This window comes from Notothenia coriiceps, unplaced genomic scaffold (assembly GCF_000735185.1).
Source record: "Notothenia coriiceps isolate Sejong01 unplaced genomic scaffold, NC01 NC01_scaffold00004052, whole genome shotgun sequence".
NCBI classification, from domain to species: Eukaryota; Metazoa; Chordata; class Actinopteri; order Perciformes; family Nototheniidae; genus Notothenia; species Notothenia coriiceps.
Window position 1 is genome coordinate 617,998 of NW_011336753.1, and position 25,336 is coordinate 643,333.

Consider the following 25,336-nt stretch of genomic DNA (forward strand, 5'->3'; position numbering starts at 1 on the left):
GTATCGCATTCTCTCTGTTATCAGGATATCTTCCTTTTACAATCATAATGTCTGAATTAACTAGAGCCTTGTAAACACATTGACTGTCCTCTTGAAGCTCTTACAAATTAAACATTAGGCAGAAAAAACTAATTACAAAAAATGACCTTTCCATTATTCTTATTTAGCAAATGTTCTCTCTCTCTTTATCTTGATTATAAATCAATGGCCTAAAGGTACAAAGAAAATGAGCTCTGTTAATATCTGAGCGATATGAAGAAACAACAGCAAATGATTTAAGCGTAATACTTTAATTCTGTCATTTCCTTTGGTGGAATCATCCCTGAAAACACAGACATGGATTTAATGAACTCATAAATTATAGACTCCAAATGTAATTGTCCTGACATTTTGCTGTGTATTCTGAACCCCCCCCCCCCCCAAATTGATTCATATGTGCTTTTTTTAAACAATTTAATTTCCTTACACAGACACTGAGAGTATTTTATATGTCCCACAAACTCACCCGTCTAGAGGACGACTGTCCTGACTGCAATTAAAAAAACATCTTCATAGCAAATTACAGTACATACATTGTCCTTATATGCATCCATTTTCCACTTATAACATACATAATCCTATACTTGTGTGCATTTTTGTCATTAAGCGCCATACATTTGAATAGACTGACTACTTCAAGTGTCATTCAGCTCCCACATTCACACTAGATATTTTCCATATGGAATGATCAGTCCTTAAGACACCTGTTGGTTAAAACGTCATGTAGTCAGTTGAAAATAACATTGCTACATGGGAAGTGCAATATCACATGGTTCAGCTCTGTAAAAAAAGCTGAGTATTGTCCTATCAAAAAGTCACATCACTGTTGTCCTGTTTCCATGACGTGGCATTGTATCTAACACAAGTCTCACAGGCTTCAGGGACATCGGGCCCACCCAAAGGTCTCTCCCTGTCCTTCACAGAGCTCCCAGTGTTTCTCTTGAAGCCTCATGTATCTTAGTAGTAATGCACTCTGCCAATAGTCCCTGTTCCTGACCCCAGGATATCAGGCTGGCCGTTCCTCCAGATCTCACGTATGATGCGCTCCCTCTCCTCCAGACGCTGTGCCCGCTCCAGCTCCTCAGCCGAAGTAAACACGTTCACACTCAGTGTCCCGTTTGATTGCCCGATATGATTACCAACAGGGATTTCTGTGCTTGGCAAAGGGATGGGTGCCTCTACGTCGTCCCCATCTTCATCTTCATCGTCGTCGCTCTCTTCGTCCTCCTCGCTGATGTCCTTTAAGGGTTTTTTCTCAGGTGTTGAGTTGGCGATGTTGGTCCGGGGCTTACAGGAGATGCGGATGACCAGAAGGCAGAGCGTCAGCACCAGGCCGAAACACACTCCAAGCACAAAGTAAAGGCCGAAGCTCTCTGGGTTTGCTAAAGAAAGGAGATCGAATCGAGTCAAATGTTGTTACTTAATGTATTTGTGTTAGAGATCACTAACAGAGAGTATTATTGTGTGGCTGCAGTGTGACTTACCTTTTATGTGAGCATATGCAGCTATGCTGTTGCTCAGGAGGTCCATTTCTTTTTTCTTCACATCCATGGTGATCTTTAGTAGATTTTTTCACACCTGAAAAACAAAAAATTACAATGACACATCTGACGTTGGCGTACAATGCAACTCAGCACCATAGCAATGCTTTTTCAGGTGCAGAAAGTCTTTGAACTATTTCCCAAGCTTCCTTCCTCCAGTGTCACATTCTCTGCAGCGTCTGGATGTCAAACCCACTGACCACGGTACTTCTTCATATGCCTTCGGTGGGTTGGATGAGGCCTCCAAGTGTCAAACAAAAGCTCCTCTGTCTTTCTAAATACTGGCTTCATCTGGGATCATCATAACGCGTTTGGCACATGGCACTCTGCCTCTGCTGTTCTCTCTGAACCATGAAACCATTCTGAACCCTCCATAAAAGAGGTCAAAAGTCAATTTTGCAAGTAGCCACAAAGGACTCCTTCCTGCCTGATGGGACTCCCAGATCAATTTGTGCAGCCCCGAGGGAAAGAGCAGTTTGTTGTTAAATTGATGTGTTTTGTTTGGACTTTGTGTCCCTGACATTTAAGCTGTCTGTCCTCCTGGCGTCCTGTCAGTCTGAGGAGCTCTATTGTGGTTTTTTTTAACCGTTCCCGTGTGCGGCCGTGACCTTTTACACTCCCAAGGAAGTCTTTCTTGAAGTAAAACCGTTGGAGCCCTGCACCACAAGAGATATAAGAACAGTTCAAGTTCTTTCTCCTTTCAATCTGTTTTCTGTTTTCAGCAATTATATACATCCTCTGTGTCACCTTGATTCTACCTCTTCACTCAGTAGCTTTATTCTCTAGCAGAAACAGGCCTGTTTTTCATCTGAGAAAACACATTTATTTCATATGCCTCCATTGAATACCACATTTCCTCTGCTAACCTTCCTCGACTCCCCCCCTCCTCTACCCTGCTGCCCTTTCCTGCTAATGTTTTTTCTTCTGTGAACATTTTCCATTTCCATGGCTTGATGACATCACAGTGTTGCACCATGAAACACATACGAGTGTTGATGGCAACAGAGGAAAGGCCAGTTAAAAATAAAAGGAGGTGCCCTTTAAGCTCCCAACTTAATGTTAGGGCTTTTCCCGTCCAACATGTGCTTTGTGTTTTGCCTGGCTGGAAAAAAAAATCAGTTTGTGTGAAATTATGATGAACTCTGAAGCCGCCCCACACTTCTCTAAGTCAAGCCACATGTCAGAATGCCTTCACACAGATCAATGTGGATGTCCTCAAATTGCACAATCCACATGTTTGTGTTTGAATGTATCTCCAAGTTCACCCACTAATAACCTCAGTGCCGGATTTATATCAATAGCTGAATACCTTAATTAATAATGCTGCATTTGTGCTTATTTTTTCATTTAGAACAAGTAAAATCCAATCATAAAACCACGCACATGTAAACCATATGTCATGTGGCTCACTAATGAACTTTAAAACAAAGCACACATTTTCCTGTAAAAGCACAAGTAAACAGAGAGTGGAGTGTGGATAAAATGTAAAAACTTACCACAAAATGAAACTTTGAAGCACGTCCTCAATCCCAGCTCATAGTGTAATGGGAAGTTGGAGAATGGCTGCAAAATGGCTCTCTTTCTCTTTCGCTGTGCTGTTGGATGTTGTGATCTTTGGTCCTCACGCTAAACCGTTCATTTGGCCACCCTGAGACAAGAGCAAACATACACACAGACGGACGTCAAGCCACATTAGATCCAAACTCAGGGGGGGCGTCTGCAATGCAAACACTGACAGGCCTATTGCAGGATACACGGTCCGGCAAGAGACTAGAGGCAGGCTTTTCAGTTTTCACTGCTTCAACTGTCTTGAGCCCGTACGGGTTGAAATGCAAATACCACAGAAACACAGGAATGTACGTTCACTGGCCACTTTATTAGAAACACCTATTCAGTTTAATGGAATATAACAGAACATATCTGATACATACTCTACATTGAGGAATATTTAAATGGTGCTTTCAAGGAGCTGCTTATTCAACCTTATTTAAGTTTAATTAATGAGGTAGTAGTTGGTTTTACCCTTTTTGCCTCAATATCTTGAAAACAAAACAGTATAAAATAAGTACGTTCACTTTTTATCTTAAGTTTTCTCCAAAGTATTCTTTATACCACGCATCTGTGTTTGAATACATGTTGTACTTCAAATCAGATTAGCCAAAAGTAATGTGTACACTATTTGCCTTTTTGGAGACATTTTATTTTTGTTTGTTTTTTTGATGTTCTGATTGTGCTCCATATCTCAGCATGGTCCTGAGCCATATGAATAAATACAAAAGAAAGCAGAATCTGAAGTTTCCGTGCTATGCCAAAGTTCCTCCACGTCTCTAGCAGCCCAGAGCAAAACACATTGGCAGAAATCCTACAACACAAGCCCAAGAATCACTTTCCTTTACTCAATAAAAAGCCTATAATGTGTGGGGGGTTCGTGCTTTACATGCCAGGTGGGGGATCGGGGGCTCTGAAAAATGCTGTGCTGTGAAGTTTTCCAACTTGTAGCCATGAAAAAGCTCCTCTGCCAGCTGTAGTTGGTTTAACAGAGCCCGTGCTTTCCAGGGCAGATTTGGATCTTGCTGACTCTTGGCTGATGCTATGTACACTACAGAGCGCCTGACCTACAGCGCTCGGGGCTAAGTGACAGAGCTGTCACTATGGTAACAAGTGTTCCAGGCCACCCCCTCGGTCCCCACGGAGCCAGACGATGGTGCCTTTGTTTCTGCAGTGCACGGCAGGGATGGACCTATGTGATGTCTTCCTGTCGAGCTTCCTTCCTTTTCTTTTCAATTATGAATCATCTCCTCGCTCCCGCTGAGCCTAATCCCTCCCCACTAATGGAATCTATACATCATTATCCAAGCAGAGCAGGAGAACCTGGGGTTTCAATGAGATATTTAGTTTTTGTCTCAAAGGTAATTAAGTGAACGGCTCGAATGACCGTTCCTCAAGCCAAGGTCAAAGCCAGCGATTGGACACCTTCAGTACAGTAACCGGCCTCTTCTCGCACAGGAATGCAGCAAACCTGAGCTTCATCAGCTCTCGCCGTCTGTTACTGGTGGTTAATGAAAACTGGAGACCTGTTTAAAGTCTATCTAAACACTAATTATCCTTCCCTGTTGTTTTTGTTGTGTTTTTGTTTTACCTAAGAAGGAAATTATTACCAGACCTTCCCCTCCCCAGCCATGTACTATGCCGTGACTCAACCTTAAGTCATTTTCTCCAAGTGACCCAGTTTGCTTTTCTTTTTCAGATGTTGCCTTACCTAACAGCCTTAAAAATGAAACTTTAGTTATTACAAAAAGAAGTCATGCATCTGCAATTTGTTCAATTATTTGGAACATCATGTTTTACTTCAATCTGAATTGCAATATTAGCTGCCTGGTAGGTATTATAAATAAAGCAACAGTCCTCAAATTATAGTTCCTGACATAATCACATATTCACAATAACAAAAAAAGCCCACTCCAAATTATAAATAGTACTTCCATTTGGTATAGGACCATCGCTTTGGCAAAACAAACAAACAAACAAACAAAAACGGCTTCTCACTTCACTTCTCACACTCTAAACTGCAATTTTTAGGGAGTGCTGGCTGGTGGGAGTATTCACGCCAACTGCTCTGTCATAGAAGTGAGAAATGTCAAGAATAAAAACAACATATGGTGTTGTTGTGTCGCCAACCTGCATTAGATTTCGTTTTTTCAAAAATAAATTCAAGGCAATTGTGTTAGTACTCATCATTTATATACTTTAAGACACACTTTCCTTGAGCCTTTCATTATTTTGTTCCAAATAATGCTCATATATCTTGTCTAACCTAAACACTTCAAACGATCTAGCCAACCAGTGGCAGCATGTGTCTTGGTGCCATGTCTTCGCGCCTGTGAGGTTAATGTTTAATCTTATTTTTTGTCCCTTTTAGCTTATCATTTGTCTTTCCTGGCCTCCTATCCTGAGGTCAAACACTGAGGCGTCCCCTTCCTGAGTCCCTTGCACGCCGCTGACCATTAATTATTCACTTGACCAATCCTGACCTGCCTTAAACTGTGCAAGAAACCATATTTTCATCTCATATTAAATCAAAACAATTATAATCCCAGTAACAAATTATTATTGTTAGCTCAGCATAGTCCCCCTGAGAACTCTGTCAGTCAGGGATGAGTTGTTTATGTATGGTCCCAGCAGAAAGTGTGGAAGCCAGCATAAACACATCATGGCGTGGTGTGGTGGCTGGAGAAGAGGTTAAACACTATTCCTGACTGACTGACCATTGTTTGCTTTGGTTTGGATTGAGGAGCAGAGTGGAAAAAACCACTTGGAGATAGACCACAATGGCCCTTCCTTCCCAAAGGGTGTGTCCCTTTCCCGCAGAGACAACATCCAGGTCAAAGCCCTCTTTACGCATGTCCAGTATCTAAATTAAGAAATTGTGACGGAGCTGTAAACAACTGGCTGATTCATCATCTGCCTCCATACAGGGGCAGAGCTCCAAAGCAAACGCACTTTTCCCTAGATACTTCGCAAGTAATACTTGTTTCATAAACCATCCAACTGCAATACTTCTCTTCCACAATGAAGAAATCAGAGGGCATAACCCTTCAGTGGAATTTATGCCACATTGGATTTAGACACAGAAGATGAAAAGTTCAGTTTACACAAGTGAAAGAGTGAGTGTTTTTTCCTCATTGTAATGACACACGACGAACCGCAGAGGGAACACAATATTTGTAATACCTAGAATTTCAGAGCGACCGCAACAATTCCTGACCCAACGGATGGTCTTTCTTTGATCCGCCCGGGACGAAGCTTTACAGAATGTAATCACGTTTCATTGGTTTTAAATTAAAGTCCACACACAGACTATTTCTGGTGAGGGGTTAGAGTTATGGCACACACTAACACAGTGTATTTGGTCTTGATTATGTTCATTGCAACGTTTGATTCTGTGGCTGCTACTGAAAAAAACATCAGGACTTAACGACGCATAGCATCAAACAAGCCTATCCGGGTCATTAACACACTATTTTCAGCTCGCGGAGCACATTCTGAAACATTGCGTGTTTCCCTTAAATAAATATACTGAATCAAAGCTCGGCCTTGGCTCAGTTTTTCTCACATTGAAGATGAAATTCTTTCACTAGCTGATGTAAAGGTTAACAGCAGCCTTCGAACTGCCAAAGAGTCTGAAACTTGACCACAATCCACTGGATGTCTCTACAAGCGATTTATCATACACCTGTAATCAAGCCAGAGAACGGTCTCCAAGTACTAAAACACACTGGAACTCAAGCTCTGCCTCAAAACAGCAGTGGTGCTTTACTTTCCACTCAGTAAACAGAAACGTTGTCCAAACCAAGATCTCTATCCCAAGTGTTTTCTGGAGAAAGTAAGAGCATAAACTCCCAGTTCCTCTTGACATGAAGATCTTGGGTTTCAAGCTGTGCTAAGCATTAGTGCTGCTTCCTCCTTGTCAAGGCCTGCTAGAGTGTCTGAGAGGAAAACTCTTGCATTTGGAAACAGGACAGGCATGTGGTGGTGGCCTTCAGGACAGAGACGTGTAGTTCTGCATTTGCAAATATCTTACGAGTTTATTTTATTCTGTAAAAAGAGTTGCTACGCTCAAAGATGGGATGAGAAGCAGAAGACGAAAACGCAGAGCAGGTTTCTGCCAAATAGTGTCCAGATCTTGCTGTGCATTTCATTTGCAGATGTTTGAAGAAGACCCTGTGTGTTCAAATGCTTGCTTGTTCCTTTCTTGACATTGTAAACAGTCTTTGAAACCAAAGTCCTCACTTGCTTATTGTGGAGCTTTCGACCAAATCACACTTTGGGGGACTTCCACTAATGAAGACAAGCATGGAAAAAGCAAGCAATTGTGAACTGCTGTTTCCTAAGTGAGCAATGTACATCCAGTCTCGACTGTCAAGCGTACAACAGAAATAAAGACCTGATGAATGCTGATGAACACTTTGTGTAGGCAATACAAATCCAAGAAACAAACACATTTAAAATCATATTTAACCTTAATCTGAACTACAATGTGCTGCAGAGAGAAAAGCTCTAGCTGTGTGGGTCTTAACAGGAAATACATTCTGATCTAAACCTGTTGTTTGTGCAGCATTCAAACTTGTACATGTTACAATCCATTATACAAGTTGATCTTATGCAAACTTCTTGAATACGGTTTAGTGTTTGATATAAAGCTGAAAGAAAGCTTTGTTTAGTCATGGGTTGTTGTTTCCAGCTTAAGGCATGGACTTTATTTGACATGGACTCAATGAACAACAGCTTTGCATTCAAGGACCAAAAACGTTTTCCTGGAGTAAACACAGAATTGAATCAGTCAGGCATTGTCGGCACTTTATTATTTGACTTAAACAAGGGAAGGGCTGTAAATCCAACATGCCCCAGTATGCCAATGTGACGCCAGTCTGGCTCAGTAGTTACTGCAACCCTTGCCCCAATGAATCCCTGTGTATCCTTATGTCATAAAAAGTGAACCACAGTGCACAGCTCATCCAGTGAAGAGTATATTTTGTGGGCTATGGCAGGTAATGGAAGGTAATGGAGATATGGGACTGAACTGGGGGTTAGGGCAAGTGGACACAGATGTGTTCCTGATGGGAGGTTGATGGGAGGTTGAGTCTTCATGCTTTACTATGTAAATCAAATCAAGAGGAGATATCCCATGTACCATCTTCCTACGGTCATTATCGCGCTACCAATCAAGCAGTGCTCATGGGTAAAAAAACAGGTTTTTTTTGTGTGTTACTGTGTATTGGTAGTCCCTGGTTGCCTGTGTATGTTCCTGCAGGTTGAAATTGATTCACATGAACATTCCTCCATGATTCTCTAAAGCGCAGTGGGCTTTAGATCATCCTTAACTCAGAGCTCCAAAAATAGAGCCATGATCTCACCCTTTTCATCGATCTGGGCCACCATCCAGCAGCACGCCAACGCCACATACTGTATCAATTACATGGACCCCACGGATTACTCTGTGACACAAAACACGTGTTTGCCCTTCGTATGATTGGGTCCGAAGCATTTTCTCTGCACAACTCATGAATGTGGTGAGGCTCCACGGGATTTAAGAGGTTCAGAATTGTTGTTGTGACATGAACAACGTTGTGTAGTGAAAGGGAAGGCTAGTGCCTGTTTTCAGCTATTTAAAAGGCCTGTATGACTTCTACAGACTTATATTAGCAACCAGTAGTAATTACAAAAACATCAACACCATTGTCATCCGTCGTGGTTTTTCCTTGAATTACAGTCGCTTCATATTTTGACGATAGGGTTGAGTAAACGCGCCCTTCAGGCCAGATCCTAAAGGAAATTTTAGCTGAAAAGTTCCTCATCACATGGGAAGATGATATAGCAATAAACAAACGCTTTGTGAATGGTTTATTCAGTAAATAATGAAATGTCATGTAGGAGCCGCATTTAAGTTTATTTTGTTTTGATTTATTTGGAACCTTTATCAATGCATTTTTCTGTTTCAGTAAGAGGTGTGCTTTGCTCAGTTGAAGGGGGCGGGGCTAAGGCTTTAAATTGGAGGTGCGGTGTGTGACGGCAGAGCAGCAGGCAGCAGCAATACCGTCATTGACACGCAGACGCAACCTTATACTTAGTCAAATACAGATTATTAGGATCTGCTGTTTAAGTTTATGTTAAATATTGTTTTCGTATTTTGTTTATGTTTTACTGGAAATAAACCTTGAAAAGCAACCGAAACGTCCAGTGGATTGTGTACTGCGAGTCTGACACTGCTTCCGAGGCCCAAGCTCTACATGTGGCCAAGAACAATAACTTTTGAGGTGAAGGTTACAAGACAAACTTTTGGGGATTTTGGCCACTACAGTCATGTGAGGGTTGTCGATTTAATACAACATGAAGTCTGGGACTAACCTAATTGTGGTTCAACTCTCTTTGGGTTATCATTAAATAAACGACAATGCACCGTATATAAGTTATGGTTGAATAGATCTAGTCTGAATGATCTTGTTCAACCAAATACTCACATATAATTCAAACAGAATCTTTGTTAGCTCAAGTGGATTTGTATGGGTAAGGGAGTGTGTCTCTAGCTACATGTGTGTGCATGTGTGTACCCGAGAGAGGAGTGTAAGCTTGGGTAAACCCACTGGATTTAGCATGTCAAAAATCTGCCTGAGCCTAAACAGCAGAGGGTCTGGACCAGTGAAGCTCCTACTAGGAAGCAATAGAGCCCTGTAAGACATCAGTGGCTTTGCTAAACACAGTTTGTGAGACAAGTCATTCATCAAACTCCCTCTAAAATATCCTTCTGGTCATTTAATGGTAGTGAGATTAAGAGTTACGGTAAGCAGAACATACGTTTTTGTCATTTTGTATCTTTGTGTAGATTCATAACATTCCCCATCAACATTTTTACAATGACTTTATGAAGAGGGTCAACAAAGAAAAGCCTTAAATATTGAAATGCTTTGCCGCCACATTAAGATGATGAAAGAAATTGTGTTTCAAGCCAATTTCTTTTTAAAGCAAAACAAGTATTCTCCGTTTCACACATTGTTTATGCCTTTGGTGTTTTATAGGAATTAGAAACACATAAAATGTCTTTTAAACTGGCATTGTTTTACAAATACCAGTAACTATACAGTGAGCAGTGGTAACAATTACATTTAAAGAGCCATGTGTTTGAATGGACCTCTCTGTTCTGGGAAAGAGTGCTTCAAAGAGATCAGCTGATGATAAGCTGATCTGGGTGAATGGCTGCATGTCATTGGCTAGATATGCGACACAAACTACATTTACAAGTACTTCAACTTCCCATACATACATTCCTAACAATACGTTTATGTGATATTTGTTCCTATTGTTATTGTGCTAACTCACCTTATGACAATATGACTGTCCTTGATCTCCAGTAGCTGATCAGAGTCATGTTCAGTGGGACTTTTTGAACATTGGAAACATTTTCTGCCAAGGCACTGGTTGCTGTAAGTTATCCACTGGGCTGCAGTTTTGTATATGGTTGGGCTGAACTGTAAGTAATACAGCCATGAAGTGTTTCGGGGTAACATGAAATCATTACTTATTCTAATTTATATGTTACATAACTAGCTTGCTGCACAATGCTACAAAACAGAAGCTGGCCAAGTGAGCTCTTGATGCAGAATCTTCTGTAGGTCCATGTTATTTAAATCTAATAATTTACATTGAAAACAACACTTAAATAAAGAAATGTTCCCCATATTCTTGAAAGGAGTTTTGTTAATGACTTCTCACTGTGTAAAGCTGTCTCCCTTAGGTTGTTTTCGCTTGATTTATCTTCGCTCTGTGTAGTCTGAAACTTTCTGTATCTCCCCCTGCAAACAGATTGGTACCCTGGGATTTTAGACAAGCAGTTCAAATCAGAATCTGACCTCTGACCCCTGGCTAAATAAAGTAATTGAACAACCATTCTCAGGACAGATAAGACAGGCCTGCTGATAAGTGAGTCAGTTGGGTTTTGAAAAGGAAGTAAAGGTTAGACTGCTGGCATGAATAGCTCCAAGAGGTCACACAGAAGTCAACTCTTCCCAGCCTGGCCTTGAAGGGGTGACCGAGCATTCAAACTCATCCTATGTTATCTGATTGACTGGAGGAGGCACAGCTGAAGTGCTGCCAGCCCACTCAGATTGTGTCAATTAAAGGAGACCCCTGAGAGCAACCCAGCCCTCTCCAGCCACCACCCACCACCTCCCTCTTCCCTCACCTCGCTCTCCCCCTGATAAGACCTGCTGACCACAAACGTCCAGTGGAGAGAGAGAGAGCTATGGGAGCTAAGGCATATGGTCAACTGCTGTCCTGCATGAATGTTTCTATGAGTTCATGTATACAAAATGGGGGAAACAGTTAAACAAAGCCAGTTGCAACATGAGAGCACTTTTCATGCCTCATTTTGGGATCCATGCCATTTCCTCCATCTCAGTTGTCTTTGATTACATGGCATCTGCTTCTTCAGGTATAAAAAAATGTATACAAAAAGCGACAGGATGTTTACTTTTATTATAGCAAGGTGAAAATTAATTAATCACCACAAGGTTAACCAATAAGGTGCAGCTGCACAGGAAAGCCATACCAGGATTATCCTGTCCAACCATAAGTGCTGCATCAGCTCCACTTTGGCTGCGCTTCATAAAAAACATGCAGCAAAACAAACACGTTTAGCAGGACCAAACTGTGATGCATTGACACTGCTAGGGTGGATGTGGTTATTTGGTTTAGTAATGGACTGATAATGAAAAGATAAATAGTAAAAAACTAGAATAAGATGTGGTTATTACTTTAAAAGAAAGCCAATGTCATGGCTTCATCAAGTTGCATACTCTGCTGTTTCCAACACTCATTAACTTTTCTGTCCTATTTAACCCTGTTTTGTCAAATGTAAACAATCAAAAGCAAGAAACTCATTTAATTTGATGTAAGCACTTACTAGAGCTGCTGCGATTGAAACCAGATATCTGAGTTTATAGCAACTGGAAGTTTCCCTAGACACACGCACCTCTAAAAAAGCCTGCCAAACTATAGTTTTAGCTCACATGAGATTCAGAGCATTAAAACGTTCAACTACAGAAAAAGTAGAGTGACAGAAAAGTTGTGTTACACTGAGGTTTCTATGGAGCTGGTTATACACTGAAATAATCTGTCAAACTCACCGGTCTGTTATGACAAGGTCCCTCTGACACTGTTGAGTCCACACAGAAAGCTTCAGGCAAAATGCAAATCTCAGCCTTCTTTCCCTCCAAATGTTGAAAGAAACAAAGCATTACGAGCAATCCTGAATCTTTCACTCTGTTCCTGCTGTGGTCAAGTCCTGAAGAGAGTGTCTGCCTGAGCCTGTGTGTACAGAGTCTGGGGAAGAGGTGGTAACTTCCTCTCAAAGTTGGAGACAGAGTGAATAACAGAGTTTTCTCTCTCCCCGCTCCAATCCACAAGAAGCAGGAAAAGCTGTCATACTATCCCCCCTTTCACATGGAAAAAAAATTAAACAGAGGAACAGCCTAAAAAGGGCAAGCTCGAGGAAAAGGGGAGGGAGGAGAGCAGAGATGTGTGTGTGTGTGTGTGTGTGTGTGTGTGTGTGTGTGTGTGTGTGTGTGTGTGTGTGAAAATGTGAGAGTGTGTGTGTGTGTGTGTGTGTGTGTGTGTGTGTGTGTGTGTGTGTGTGTGTGTGTGTGTGTGTGCCTGTGTGTGTTGGTTAGGGGAGCTTTCCCTCTGTTGTTAAGGAAACAGGCAGAGACCCACTCAAGGCAAATCAGCTCAGGTTTTCCATGCACAGTTCAGCATGACAGAATTACAACAGCAAAAACAGTTTGAATACAGCTCATGTGTGTAGAGTGTGTTTTAAAGAGTTTTAAAGGAATAGTTTATAATTGTGTATGAATGCACTTACTCGCTTTCTAGCTGACACTGATGCTGAAGGATGTATGCTAAATATGAAGCTAGGGCCAGCAGTAGGTTTTTAAGATGAGCTACGCTAACAAGCAGCAGACTTGTAACTCCATTGAGTGGTATTGATCTTCTCATATAACTATTGGCAATAAAGCGAATAAACATGTTAACATGTCACACATTTCCTCCAATATTTACATTTGATCGTGTATACATTTAGAAATGCATCAATTCTCAAATCAAGTTTTATTTATAGCACATTTAAAAGGGTTTTTTGGTCGAGCCAAAGTGCTGTACATGTAATAAAAACACATTACTACAATCACAATTCTGGTTATGTTAGCCATGGGAGAATAATATAAAGAGAGTCCTTTGTCCTCCTGGTGATATTGTTCCTAAAATATAAACACTTGATATTCAACTTCTAGTCTCTATCTGTGTTCATGCAATATAAACTACAATATGCTCATAGAAAATGTCAGAAGAGAGAATATCTGAAGTCGCAAAAGGTTGTCTCATTATAAGTCCTATGCTGGCAGGATGCTTTAATAAGCTAAAGAATCTCCCAAGTTTGAAGACACTTTATGTTTTGAATTGTAATTCAGAAATGTCACGACCGTTTGCAACTTATTAATCCCATAAATAAAGTGAGCTATAGTGAGAAGGATATCGTTTTTGGTAAAAGCAGCCTCACACAGAACATGGTAAACATGTAATCACAATAATATGTCAACTCCCATGCTAGAGGAGTTGACATACTAATTGCTAACAGCTGCGAGCTGACACATCTCTTCTGGTGGATTGCATCAATGATCAACGACACAGGCAGAACGGACAATAGTGATATTTTTCCAATTTAAGGATGTTGTATATGTCTCAATAATAATACTCTGAAATCATGCTTCTTATAATTTGCAACCCAACTGTAAGAGCAGATTACCATCTAAGTAGGCACAGCTGTAAATCTTCATGGCCACCAAGCTCCGTCTTGATGAGATGTTATTAAAGCCATACGTTTGGAAGGGCATCGTGACACTTTTCATTAGTGTTGCCCAAACTGTTCCTGGAAAAATAGGGAAGAAAATCTGAAAGCAGTGAAATCAATCGTTCATTTTAATTCGTGAAAAGGGTCAACGTTGGAGCAGAGCTGTTATTGCGCTACACCCTGCTGGGGCTTGAAAGAACATTACGGTCTCCATCATAAAACTGCTTGCTAACCTGAGCAGCCTGTTTGTGAGCAGCCACAAAACCTTGTGATAAACTCACTTTCATTGACATTGCCTTATGGACCCATTGGCCTTTCAGAATCATCTCTCCAAATAAAACCTCCTCCCACTGCCACTTTCTCGAATTTCTGCTTTTCTCCATTCCCTCATTAGAGAATCCTGGATGCAAACAGGAAGAAAAAGAAAGCAGAAGGCATCTCTCCAATATCAACCCTGTCAATTCGATCAATGAAAAGGGGCGGAGGGGGTGAATCAGGGAAAACTGTGTCCCTTGAGGTGCCTGGATTTAAATGTTTTTTTGAGCTGCATCAATGATCACATTCCTGCCTGGATCTCCTCATGGCTGGCAGATGTCCACCTGTCCCTGGGGCTGATTTATACTCCAACTCTGGGTTTGTCTGATGAGGCTGGATATGTTAAGGGCAGAAAGACAAAGGAAGGCAGAAAGAAGGAAATGCAAACAGGAGAGAGGTGAGAGGAGGTGAACATCGACTTATGGAGAAATGAGAGCAGTTTAATTACAGGGCACCTACGGCTTTCAAAGCAGACTTTTCCTGGATCATGTCAGACAAACCTGTGCATGCCAGTGTGGAGTTCAACGTAAATACACAGTATATCATTATAAACTGCTGCGGAGGCGGAAACAGGGAGGGATACGTGTCTGATGACCGGGGAGAGTCTGTCTGCAGGTGGGAAAGGATGAAGGTGAAGGTGTGTGTGTGTTTGTAGATGGAGGGGGATGGTGGGGGAAGTTTAAACAAGATAGCACTCGTTCAACAAAGCCCGCTGCTGGGGCCAAGTGCGGGCAAACGCTCTAAATAGCTTTTATAGGAACAAAAGCCAACTACCGTCTTTAACCAAGATTAATATTTACAGTGTGTTTCATAAGAGAGCCGCTCACCCACTCATTTTCCAAAGGTTGCCACACAGAGCCTTTGTTGGTGATCAGCGCTGTAGAGATGCCGTGTGGACGAATGGCGCACGGAGACCTTTTGATGTGGGGTTGACTTTGGCTGGAAAAGACGGATCACAAACCTCAGAAAATCAAGAAAAATAAACACTTAAACTCAGGTTGAGAAACTGCAGTGCAAACACAACACAATCCACCGAGAGGAAAGCTTGGAATTTCATAATTAGCGTGGAAGAATAATAATTACAGCTTTGACTTCCTTGCATTACTTCTGAGAGCAGGGGAAAACACCACCGATGGATGACTCATTTGCACACTGAAAACTGAAATGAATATCCTAGGAGGGCTCACTGAATGGATAAGCCTTGTTCATTCTTTAATCAAAAACACACTGAGATATGTAACCGCAAAAACATGTTGCTAAGAAGTTTAGCTTAGTGACAATGTTGAAATAATATAGAACACCTATGACAGCGGAGAGTAAACGTTCTTTGTCTTTTTTGATGTAAGTTATCATTGAGCTTGTCAAATGGCTTTTACAAACTGATGATTACACATTCCTGGGCAAACCTGCAGATGGATCCTGTAGGTCTTCACTGTCAGGTACTCTTCACACCCTCTTTCCAGTGCATGAAAACACATGTCTCTTTGGCCCCTGGTGCCCCCACATAAAACAGCTCACTGGAGGCATCTGCCAGCAGCAGCTTCTTTATGGGGCAGATGGGATCCCAGAGCAAGGAGCTCCTGTGCACGAGGCTTGTTTTGTGATCTGGAGTCTGATCTCCTTCCTTCTGTGAGTGTCCACCCCCTTTGCATGCATACATAATAAATCACATGCACATATGTAGGCACAGAAACACACTAGCAAGCTTGTATGGAGAGGCAAAGGTCATGGCCGTTGTATACAGACTCTCTGACTCAGTACTGTGGAGTTTGATACACATACATCCTCGTTGATAACAAGCTTAAAGTGGACCTATCATGCTATATTTGAATAATATAGTGTAGGACCATACCTATATAAGGCATATTTATACTTTTTATTTTTCAAAATACCAAACAGATCATGCATTTTAGCCATTCCTCATTTCGCTCAATTTAACACTGTCTTTGCATGGGCTGATTCTGTGAGAACAGCACCATCTACAGGCCTGGCCTATGTACTACAGCGTCTCCAGCGCTTTCGAACGGCAATGTCCGTGGCTGTCTCCTCCTGATTGGTGGAGTTGGCCCAATAGCCGTAGCACCACTTCTGTGACGTCACAGAAGTGTTCAAATCTGGATCAGTCTGTATCAGATCCGTTGCAGCCCCTTTTTAAGAGATTTGGGTATGGAGGAAAATAGAATGGGTTGTGTTTTCTGACACTTGGTGAGTTCTCTGGAACACCGGGGACACATATTCATGTATAAAAGACTTACAAAGGTGCATTTTGCATGATAGGTCACCTTTAAAGGAAGACACTTTTTCCCCAACCCTTCCATAATGAACAATATGAAAAAAATCATAAAAGGTTGTAGAAAGTGTTTGTAGTTCAAGTTGCATACTATAAATGAGACTTGGATTTTACTGTTGGACCTGTGTTCAAGTTTAGGCAAGGCAAGGCAAGTTTATTTATATAGCACCTTTCAACACAAGGCAATTCAAAGTGCTTTACAACAATGAAAGACATTAAGAAATAGTGCAGCAGAAATATATTATAAAATGGCATTTTTCAACAAGACAAGATCTTTAATTTAAAAGCAAAGATAATAAAACATGAATAACACAGGTACATGAATAAAATTGACAGTGCAGTGTGACATATGAATAGTTCAATTAAAAGCAACGGCAAAAAGAAAAGTCTTCAGCCTGGATTAAAAATTAGCCAGAGTTACAGATATTTGGAGCATAATAACTGAACGCTGCTTCTCCATGTTTAGTTCTGACTCTGGGGACAGAAAGCAGACCAGTCCCAGAAGACCTGAGAGATCTGGATGGTTCATAATTTAGCAGGAGGGCAGAATTGTATTTTGGGCCTAAACCGTTCAATGCTTTATAAACCAGCAGCAGTATTTTGAAATAAATGTGTACTTTTGCAGTTAGGTATGTTTTATGGGGGTTATCCGTTCATTGTGTAAGCATGCTAGAAAAACTGGAGTTAATGCTACAAGTGTGACACTAGAGTATGTCATAATTGTTCGTCACTTTTGGAAAAAGTTTGTATTACCTCACCATGGCACACCCATACAGTGTGCTGAATAGAACAACGATTGAAGCAGAGGTCTGTTTGGTATAAGGCGGGAAGCCAGGACAGGAAATGGTTGAGTGTTTCACAGAAAGAGGCCAGTGGCCAAGATAAGACCCTAGTGTTCACCCTGACCCCCACCCCACTCTCTGTCACTCGACACAGAGGGGTTGACAGAGATTAAGCGAGTGGAGGAGGAACGGAGGGATTGTAAAAGCAGAAGAGAAGTTAAGGGGGGACATTACATAAACATCTCAACACCTTTACATCTCGACATGAATCTCCCTGTCTCCTCAGTTAAACACCTTCCTTTCCTCCCTCTTTCCTATCCAACTCTTACAATCGTTCGCCTCATTGAGTAAGGTGAGTTGCCAAAACTCCTGAGGAGTCCAGCACTTTAGCCGAGCCTCTCACATTCCTCCTGTTCACCTTATCACAATGATGATTTTCATATCAAGTTAAGTGCTATTACATTTGTATAGTGAGCATTCCTTGCCAAATAGGAGACTGCATCAGGCTTCCATCAGTCATGAAAGGATGTTGCGGTGTGTATGGAGATGAATAATTTCTGAAAATCTGCAGTCTTGTGTTTATAAGCTTTAATTTTATTGAGATGTGGAGCTGATGACTTAGCCTTTTGTACAATTTCATGTGGCAGCAGTTTTTTTGGCCATGGTAGCACGTGGCTCTAGTGATAGCAATATCCGTCGGTTGATATGTTCAGGCAACTTCCGTCCAGACCAAGAAAAAAAAAACTTTGTGTGTATGTAGTGAAGTTTTGTATCGACATCCCTGGTCCCCAGAGGACGACTCCTACTGACTTTTGAGGACTTCAAGTATTTTGCATAATGTGACTTAAAAGAGAACATGCATTCCACCTGAACAATGTCTCTATTGCTGAATCTGTGCACATCTGAGCTACATCAGGACTACATATGAAACGGCTCTTTTACAAACCCGTCTTCCTTTGCATATTCAAGAATAGCTCTTTGTGAGCATGCAAGTACTAGGTGGAAACTATGCGACTGACCGACTTCCTCAGGCAGCCTTGAAGTACTGGATATACTGTACAGGGTATGGTGGTAAAGCCCAGCAGTAGGTTCCACTATAAGCTCGGCTTAGGTCTCGAACAACAGGTTTCTTAACAGCCAGGCACATTAATACAGCACAGAGAGAGTCGCATCCAGCGGTCAGCCGCTCTCAGAGAGGATGAAAGATTATTTCCAACTTTATTAATTACAACTCTAAACACTTCTGTCAGCAGCACCACTCCTATAGCAACACCAAAAATCCCCATCTGATTACCCATGAGGCATAATGATGGGCTTTCTTTTTAAGGGAACTGTAAATGATGCTAATTATATACCCAGAAAAAGCATGAACAATGTTGCACTGTGTTTATGTCTTCCTTCATAAAATTAGTTTGAACTTAGAGATGCTCGGTCACCGAAAGATAGGGAAGAAAAAGGGCGTAGCTGTTTAAATGACATACGATATAGTTTTTATACTTAATTTGCCAAAGTTTGTTGTGACACTTCATATGAAACACAACACTAGCTTTATTGGGCGTCACTGAAATGTGAAGTTTGGATGCCATGGCAGGAAAACTGAAACCAGCATGTTGCAAAGATTTTGGCTGCTTTTACAGAACAGCAGAGAATATTATGGGGCGCAACCACGCCACGGCCACTAACACTTCCACAGTATCAGATTTGAGGCTGACAATAAAAACAGCAAGACCAGTCATTATGGTTTAATAAATTCAACAGTCCCGGGGCAAGCTGGAGCCAGTGTTCTTGTCTGTACTGCACACACACACACACACACACACACACACACACACACACACACACACACACACACACACACACACACACACACACACACACACACACACACACACACACACACACACACACACACCCACTCACTCTCTCACACACACACACACACACACGCACACACACACACACACACGCACAGAGAGAGATAGACAGAGGAAGAGAGGCAGCAGCTGTTGACTGTCAAAATGACAGTGTCGTTCTCTGGCCGCCACTTTCAGACTTTTCTTCTGCTTTGGCCTCAGACTATCATTGCTACCCCGGCTTCCCCCCTTGACCTGGCCTCCAGTCCTGCATTACCCTCCCTGTCAGCTCTAGCGTTACAAAACATAAACTTTCAAAACACTTTGACGGATGGATCCTTAAGGAAAAATGGAAACACAATGACAAATCTCTCAGTGTCACAACTGGCTAAGAAAGATAAACAACTAGGACAAAAAGAAAAATGGACAAGGGGCTAAGACTTGTCTTCTGGCCTTTGACTTCTCTTATCTGAATTTAATTATGGAACGTCAGATCACACAGACACACACTTCCTCTTCGTAGAACATTAACAATCTGTCATCTGTCACTGTTGAGTTTTACGATCAAGAGGTGAAAATAACCCAAACTCTCTCACATGGGAAATATAGACACAAGAGACATTCATCGACTATAGATTTTATATACAGCTTAAAACTAAAGATTACATCTTAACTCTCTACGACTTTCCCTCACCCTAATATCCCTGGTGGTGTCCAGGCACCAGAACACTGTGGAGCACCACACATGTTGTGTGTGGACGCTCTAAACTGCAGAGTAGGAGCCTCAGGGCTTTTCAGAGGTACCAATTTAGTTTACACATAAACAATTTGGGCCAACTTACAAGACTGCAATTGCAGCCTGTTCCAAATACTTAACTGTTTCAGGTCCATAACAGCCGAGGGGATTTCACAGTAAAACATAAGAAAAAAACTGTTTAGAATCCTCTTGTTTCTTTATGGAAAAAGGAAATTATTTAAGTATACTTTTTGGTGGTTAAACTATTGCATTAGACTGCATAATGAGTGCATCATGAATCGGTGGTTCATGACAGTTGATAAAACCAATCGTCCTATTCAATTCCCATTAATCAGACCCAACATGAAGCTTCACTACAGAATCATGTTTTCCGATAGCATGACATAACATCATATATTACAAAGCTCCTGATTTAATAGGTTGCCATCACTCACTCAAAAATATAAATGACAAAAGGATGGTTAACAAACAGGAATATTTTCTGTCATCCAATTTCAGAATGGAAAGATTGTTCTACATTATCTAACGTTACCATCAAAGGATGTTTTATTTTATGAGGAACCTTAGAGCGCCTCCCAGTTAACAAGTTCTGTGAAAAAGAACGTGTTTGTCTTCACAATTAAAGAGTCCCTTGTTTAAGTGCAACGACCCTCTCAACGCTCTGGTCCTAAAGCACATAAGTGTGTCAAAACAATTTTCCAAATTGGGATCAATAAAGTATCTTATCTTATCAATTCATTCAGGCAGAAGTCCTTTTAGCTGTGAAGGTCTTATGACGACAAAGAGCTAATGGCCCAAACAGAGTTATGACTGATTCTGTTTTTCTTGCAGAAAGAGAGGGGCATTGATTTTGTTGTCTTGTTCATATCTATGTGTACAAGGAGGTCAATCGGTTCATGTTCAAGCAAGTGATCACAGAAGGAAAAAATGATCTCAGTGAGATTTTAAAAAACGCCTGACTATGAAAAAGACAATATTTTCACCCACATTCCCACAACCAGTTTCTGTCTCTTAATAGTCGCTCTCATGGGATTAAACCTGCCAATCAGGTGCCAAATAAATCCACACAGACCCTTCCCTTGTGGGTCTGTGCTCCATGATATATACACAAGCTTCCAGAAGACACCTAGCTTCACAGTTATGCACATTTAAAAGAAAAAACAGCCACTCCTATCCTTGCATGCACTGTATACACATACGCAATGAAAGATAGACCTTTTGGAATTGAGCTTGAACTATCCCACAGGCATGAACTAAAAATACAAGCCCTCACTGGTATTTATGAGCGCTGAGAACAAGTTGAAGTGAAACATCGAGCATTAGTGTGGGGTAGGCTTGTTCTTTTTGTTGCTGTAAACCACAAGCAATTGTACCGCCTCGGGAGCAGAGCACTCTAAAAAGCCTGCACATAATGACATAGAAACAGGCATTGATAATATGTCAACAAACAATATGTTTTCATTCATGCTTTTCACAGGGAAGGGTCTAGCATTAAGTGGGGGTTTGTGGAGACGCCACCCACACTGAGCTGTGCAGTGCACACATGAGGATGGGTAAAGGAAAGCCTTAAGACAAATATGAGTGTGTGTTTCTGTGTGGCGGGTTTGTCAGCAGTGTAAACCCTAGGCGTGACCGTATACGTCAGTTTATGCACATGAATAAGTGTATATCATTGACATTCAAGCAAGCTTTTTGACTAAATGTGTGTATGAAAAGTATGTGTGTCCAATGATACAGGCCTGAGCTATTAGATGCTAACCCTTGTTTTCCTCCCTCTCATTAAGGTGGAGCCCAGAGGAGTGTGCTGGAAGAGTGTAATCGAGATAATAACACGGCTGCACCGACAGCTGCTGATGGGGACGGCAGAGCTGAGAAGTGAACGCTGCTGAAAGTCAGTGCAAGTTTACCTGACAGCACATTCTGAGGACAGGACCCAACAGGCTGGGAAACAGAGAGAAAGAGCAGATGTGGAAGGTGGGTGAAGTGGGTGCAGGTATAAAGGAATACTTCACAAAATACTCAAAAACACACTGGCTGTTTCTAGCTTCCTTCTTCACTGAGATCGGCTGCTGTTTGGCCTGGATTCACTACAGCTCCAATCAATCCCAGATAATGACCCAGAAGCACAAGAACATGGTCAAACTGGTAAACCTTTAAAAAACGTCCCAACAATTCCTGCATAATAGTCCTCATCTTCACCATTCATCTACATTTTATTTTATAGAAAAACACTCTTCTTTCCTGTCAGGCTATGGTCTTTCCAGATCTTTAACGTTTTGCCAGAGGATTGCAAATGTATCAGCGATGCAAAGGCTTATTTGGAACATGGATATATTGTTGGCCAACAGCCAAGGGGGAATTAGTGCTGCAGGAGGTCTTTTAAAAATGACCCGGAAGATGACTATTATATTAAAAATATGGAGCTGTATTTACATAATCAAACATAAATGTATGAATGATCAGACAACCTATCATATTAAAGGTGGGGTAGGTAAGTTTGAGAAAACGGCTCAAGATATTTTTGTTCCATGGAATGCTCTTAACATCCCGATAGCAATGAATATCTTAAGAATCTCTTAATATCTCTTTTTTAATATCTTAAAAAATGTAATCTGTGGAAGTGGCGCTGTAAAAAGCACGACCAATCATCTGAGCCGGCCCGGTTAAAATAACTGGATGGCCTACCTGCCTGTCAGCCTTCCATCTGTGCACAAACTTATCTCATGCCCTCATTGGTCATGTGCGCGTTCGTGTGTGTTGGAGGAGGGGCTCTGTAAGGAAGTGGCAGATTTGTTCCGGCTGTGTATTTTTTCAAATTATTGCGCACTCGAGCTGGTTTCTCCAAAATTACCTACCCCACCTTTAAGTTACAGCTGAATATTTGGTCAATTTGTTCATGAAATCATCACGCAATCATTTCCCAAATTGGGATAAATAAAGTACTTCTTATTTTATCTTATCTCAAAAGAGAAATCTATACATTTTTAAATCCTGCAAACTGCATATATTTCACTCATGCAATCTGACATAATCTTGCACACAAACACTAACACCCACCATCACTAAAATAGTTACAGCTGTCCACACCAACATCAGTTACTGACTATTTTGCTTCTGTATCACTCAGGAATCCACTTCCTGTTTGCCCCCACCCCAGGAGCTTAAGCCCCATGTAATCGTTCAACACCACGGCACTTCCTCTCCTCTGTCCCTCCATCCTGCCGTCCCCCCTCCCCTGGGAACTGTTGACTCATGGTTGAGTAAATCAACAGTTTCAGGGTAGAGGCATCCATCTGCACTGTGGTCGCCGTTGTGGCCTGCTGGTCATTCAACTCTTTACCGGCACAAACCCCTGCAGATATAGTCAACACACATGGACACTTGTGATAACAAGCTGAGCTGCTTTCTATTGGAAAACATGCACTTTGACTCCATTGCACAGTCGGAGGAGCAAAATGGTGTAAAAAAAAAAGCTAAATGAACCGCTTGTAAATGTGCCAGAACAAGTTTGTCACAAGTTTTGTTCAAGACCCGGGGGTTTTTGGGAAGCAGATCCTTATGTGCTCTTTTCTCAGATACATTATTTAGCCTGCAGATAAGTGTGACCTTGATTTCTTTGAATACAAATAAAAGAATAGCAGGACATGTTGATTTGAAGGCCAATGGCTGCATGTCAGAGTCAGTGAGTTCTCAAAGATTAAATCTGCAAGCCTCTAATCTTGAGTTTCAGAAGATGCATGCACACCTTTAGAGTTAGCATCTCAAGTACTTAATGACTTACCCCTGTGAGGAGCTGAAGCAAGAACTGACATGTACAGGACACATCTTATCTTTTTGCTCACAGTCAACCATATCAAAGCATCCTCTCACCGTAATCTATTACTTCCTTCAGGCGCTGCCGAGAATATGTTACTGTCATTCAAAATGTAAAGCTACAGAGTTCATGAACCAGTTATTCTTAACATGATAGCATGGCGGTCGCAAAGACAGTTAAGATTAAGATTATGATGATTTATGGAGGATCAAATGTGCACCTCAGTAATTAAATTTATAATTTGCTCAGAGAGAAGCTGTGGGGATTCACATTTCTTCACACGCAGCTCTGCATGAACAGCCCAAAAAAAACACCCTGCCAAACTCTGCTTTTCACAGCCAATATTGTTTGATGTAAGGTCCCTTCAAACACCTGACTATATCAACACCAAAGAGTTCAGGGAGTGTATTATGTGAACCTTGCCTGTGTAAAGCTGTGTGCACGCAAATATATGTGTGCTTACATCCGTATGAATGCACTGTGTGCAGTGGCGGCGCTAGGGGGTCGCTACTTGGGCTCAAGCCCCGGATGTTTTCTGAAAAGCCCCGGATGTTTCACTTAAAAAAAATAAAAAATAAAAATAATAATATAGGTATATATATATATTTTTTTTTAAAAACGTCTCGGGAGTAATGTGCAGTACCGGAGTCCACCAGAGAGGCAGCCGCTGCGGGACAGTAGCATTCGTACTGCGTAACCTTCCCTGCCCTGAAAAATAAGTGATCCTTCCTAGTGCCCAGCGCCATATGGCTCTGCTAGTGCCTGACGAGTTTTAAGCTAATAGTCTATAAAGTTATGGATATTAGAAAGTTATTTTCATTGAAAAAGGCGCCACAAGCTGCAGCAGCAAGTATCAGCAGCTGACAACAATGTCATCACCAGTAGTGAAGAAATGGATGATGTTTCAGGTTTGTGAATCTAATGGTGATATCTGCAGTCTGGCTGACTGAGTAAGAAGTGAAAAAGAGTGATGTAATGTTAATGCTATAGCTAGTAAACATGGAGTAACCACACTAATTATACCCGTATATGTTAGTATGTATACAGAACATGACTAAAAATTACCCTAAGATGTAACGTTAACCCTTCATACCTCAGTCTACCTTTAAGACACTAAAATAACGTATTCCAATTTTTATATTGTTTTGGAATTATACCGGCTCTTTTTTCAGTACACTTAACAACGGAACCATAGCAACGGAACTGACAGGCAACGGAACTGACAGGCAACCCTCTGAATCAGACTCCGATTGGCTGTGACTGCATCCACTCAGAGTGACAGAATCAGAAACGTGACTCTTACACTCTTTACGTCACAAACAAAGATGGTGGATGAGAATAGATCTATAAAACGATAAGCAATGCACCAGAATCAAGGTGAGACTATCTGCATCCTTTAAAACTCTACGCACATTCGTTTCACCGAAATAAGTAAACGACTGTATTTGAGTGAGTTAAGGCATTAGTTTGCTTCATTAAAGGATGTTAATGAATAAGTGTTCTCCAGTGCCTTTTGTCCACTTTAAGGTATTATTAAGGTAGGGTTAT

At 41.4% G+C, this 25,336-nt stretch overlaps 1 protein-coding gene across 1 annotated transcript; it reads right to left on the reverse strand.

The window, feature by feature from the left end:
- Positions 1 to 846: 846 nt before the first annotated feature.
- Positions 847 to 12,519, reverse strand: eva1ba (eva-1 homolog Ba (C. elegans)). Its single transcript, XM_010767080.1, has 4 exons — positions 12,260 to 12,519; positions 3,077 to 3,228; positions 1,524 to 1,617; positions 847 to 1,421 (listed from the first exon to the last, which is right to left on the reverse strand). Exons 3-4 carry the CDS (start codon positions 1,588 to 1,590, stop codon positions 997 to 999), a joined length of 492 nt encoding a protein of 163 aa, XP_010765382.1. The 5' UTR covers positions 1,591 to 1,617; positions 3,077 to 3,228; positions 12,260 to 12,519; the 3' UTR covers positions 847 to 996.
- Positions 12,520 to 25,336: the final 12,817 nt, after the last annotated feature.

Coding starts and splice junctions, on each gene's coding strand:
- eva1ba (XM_010767080.1), bottom strand. CDS start 1,590: ATGGATGTGAAGAAAAAAGAAATGGACCTCCTGAGCAACAGCATAGCT. Junction 1,422..1,523: donor TGCATATGCTCACATAAAAG/GTAAGTCACACT, acceptor TCCTTTCTTTAG/CAAACCCAGAGAGCTTCGGC.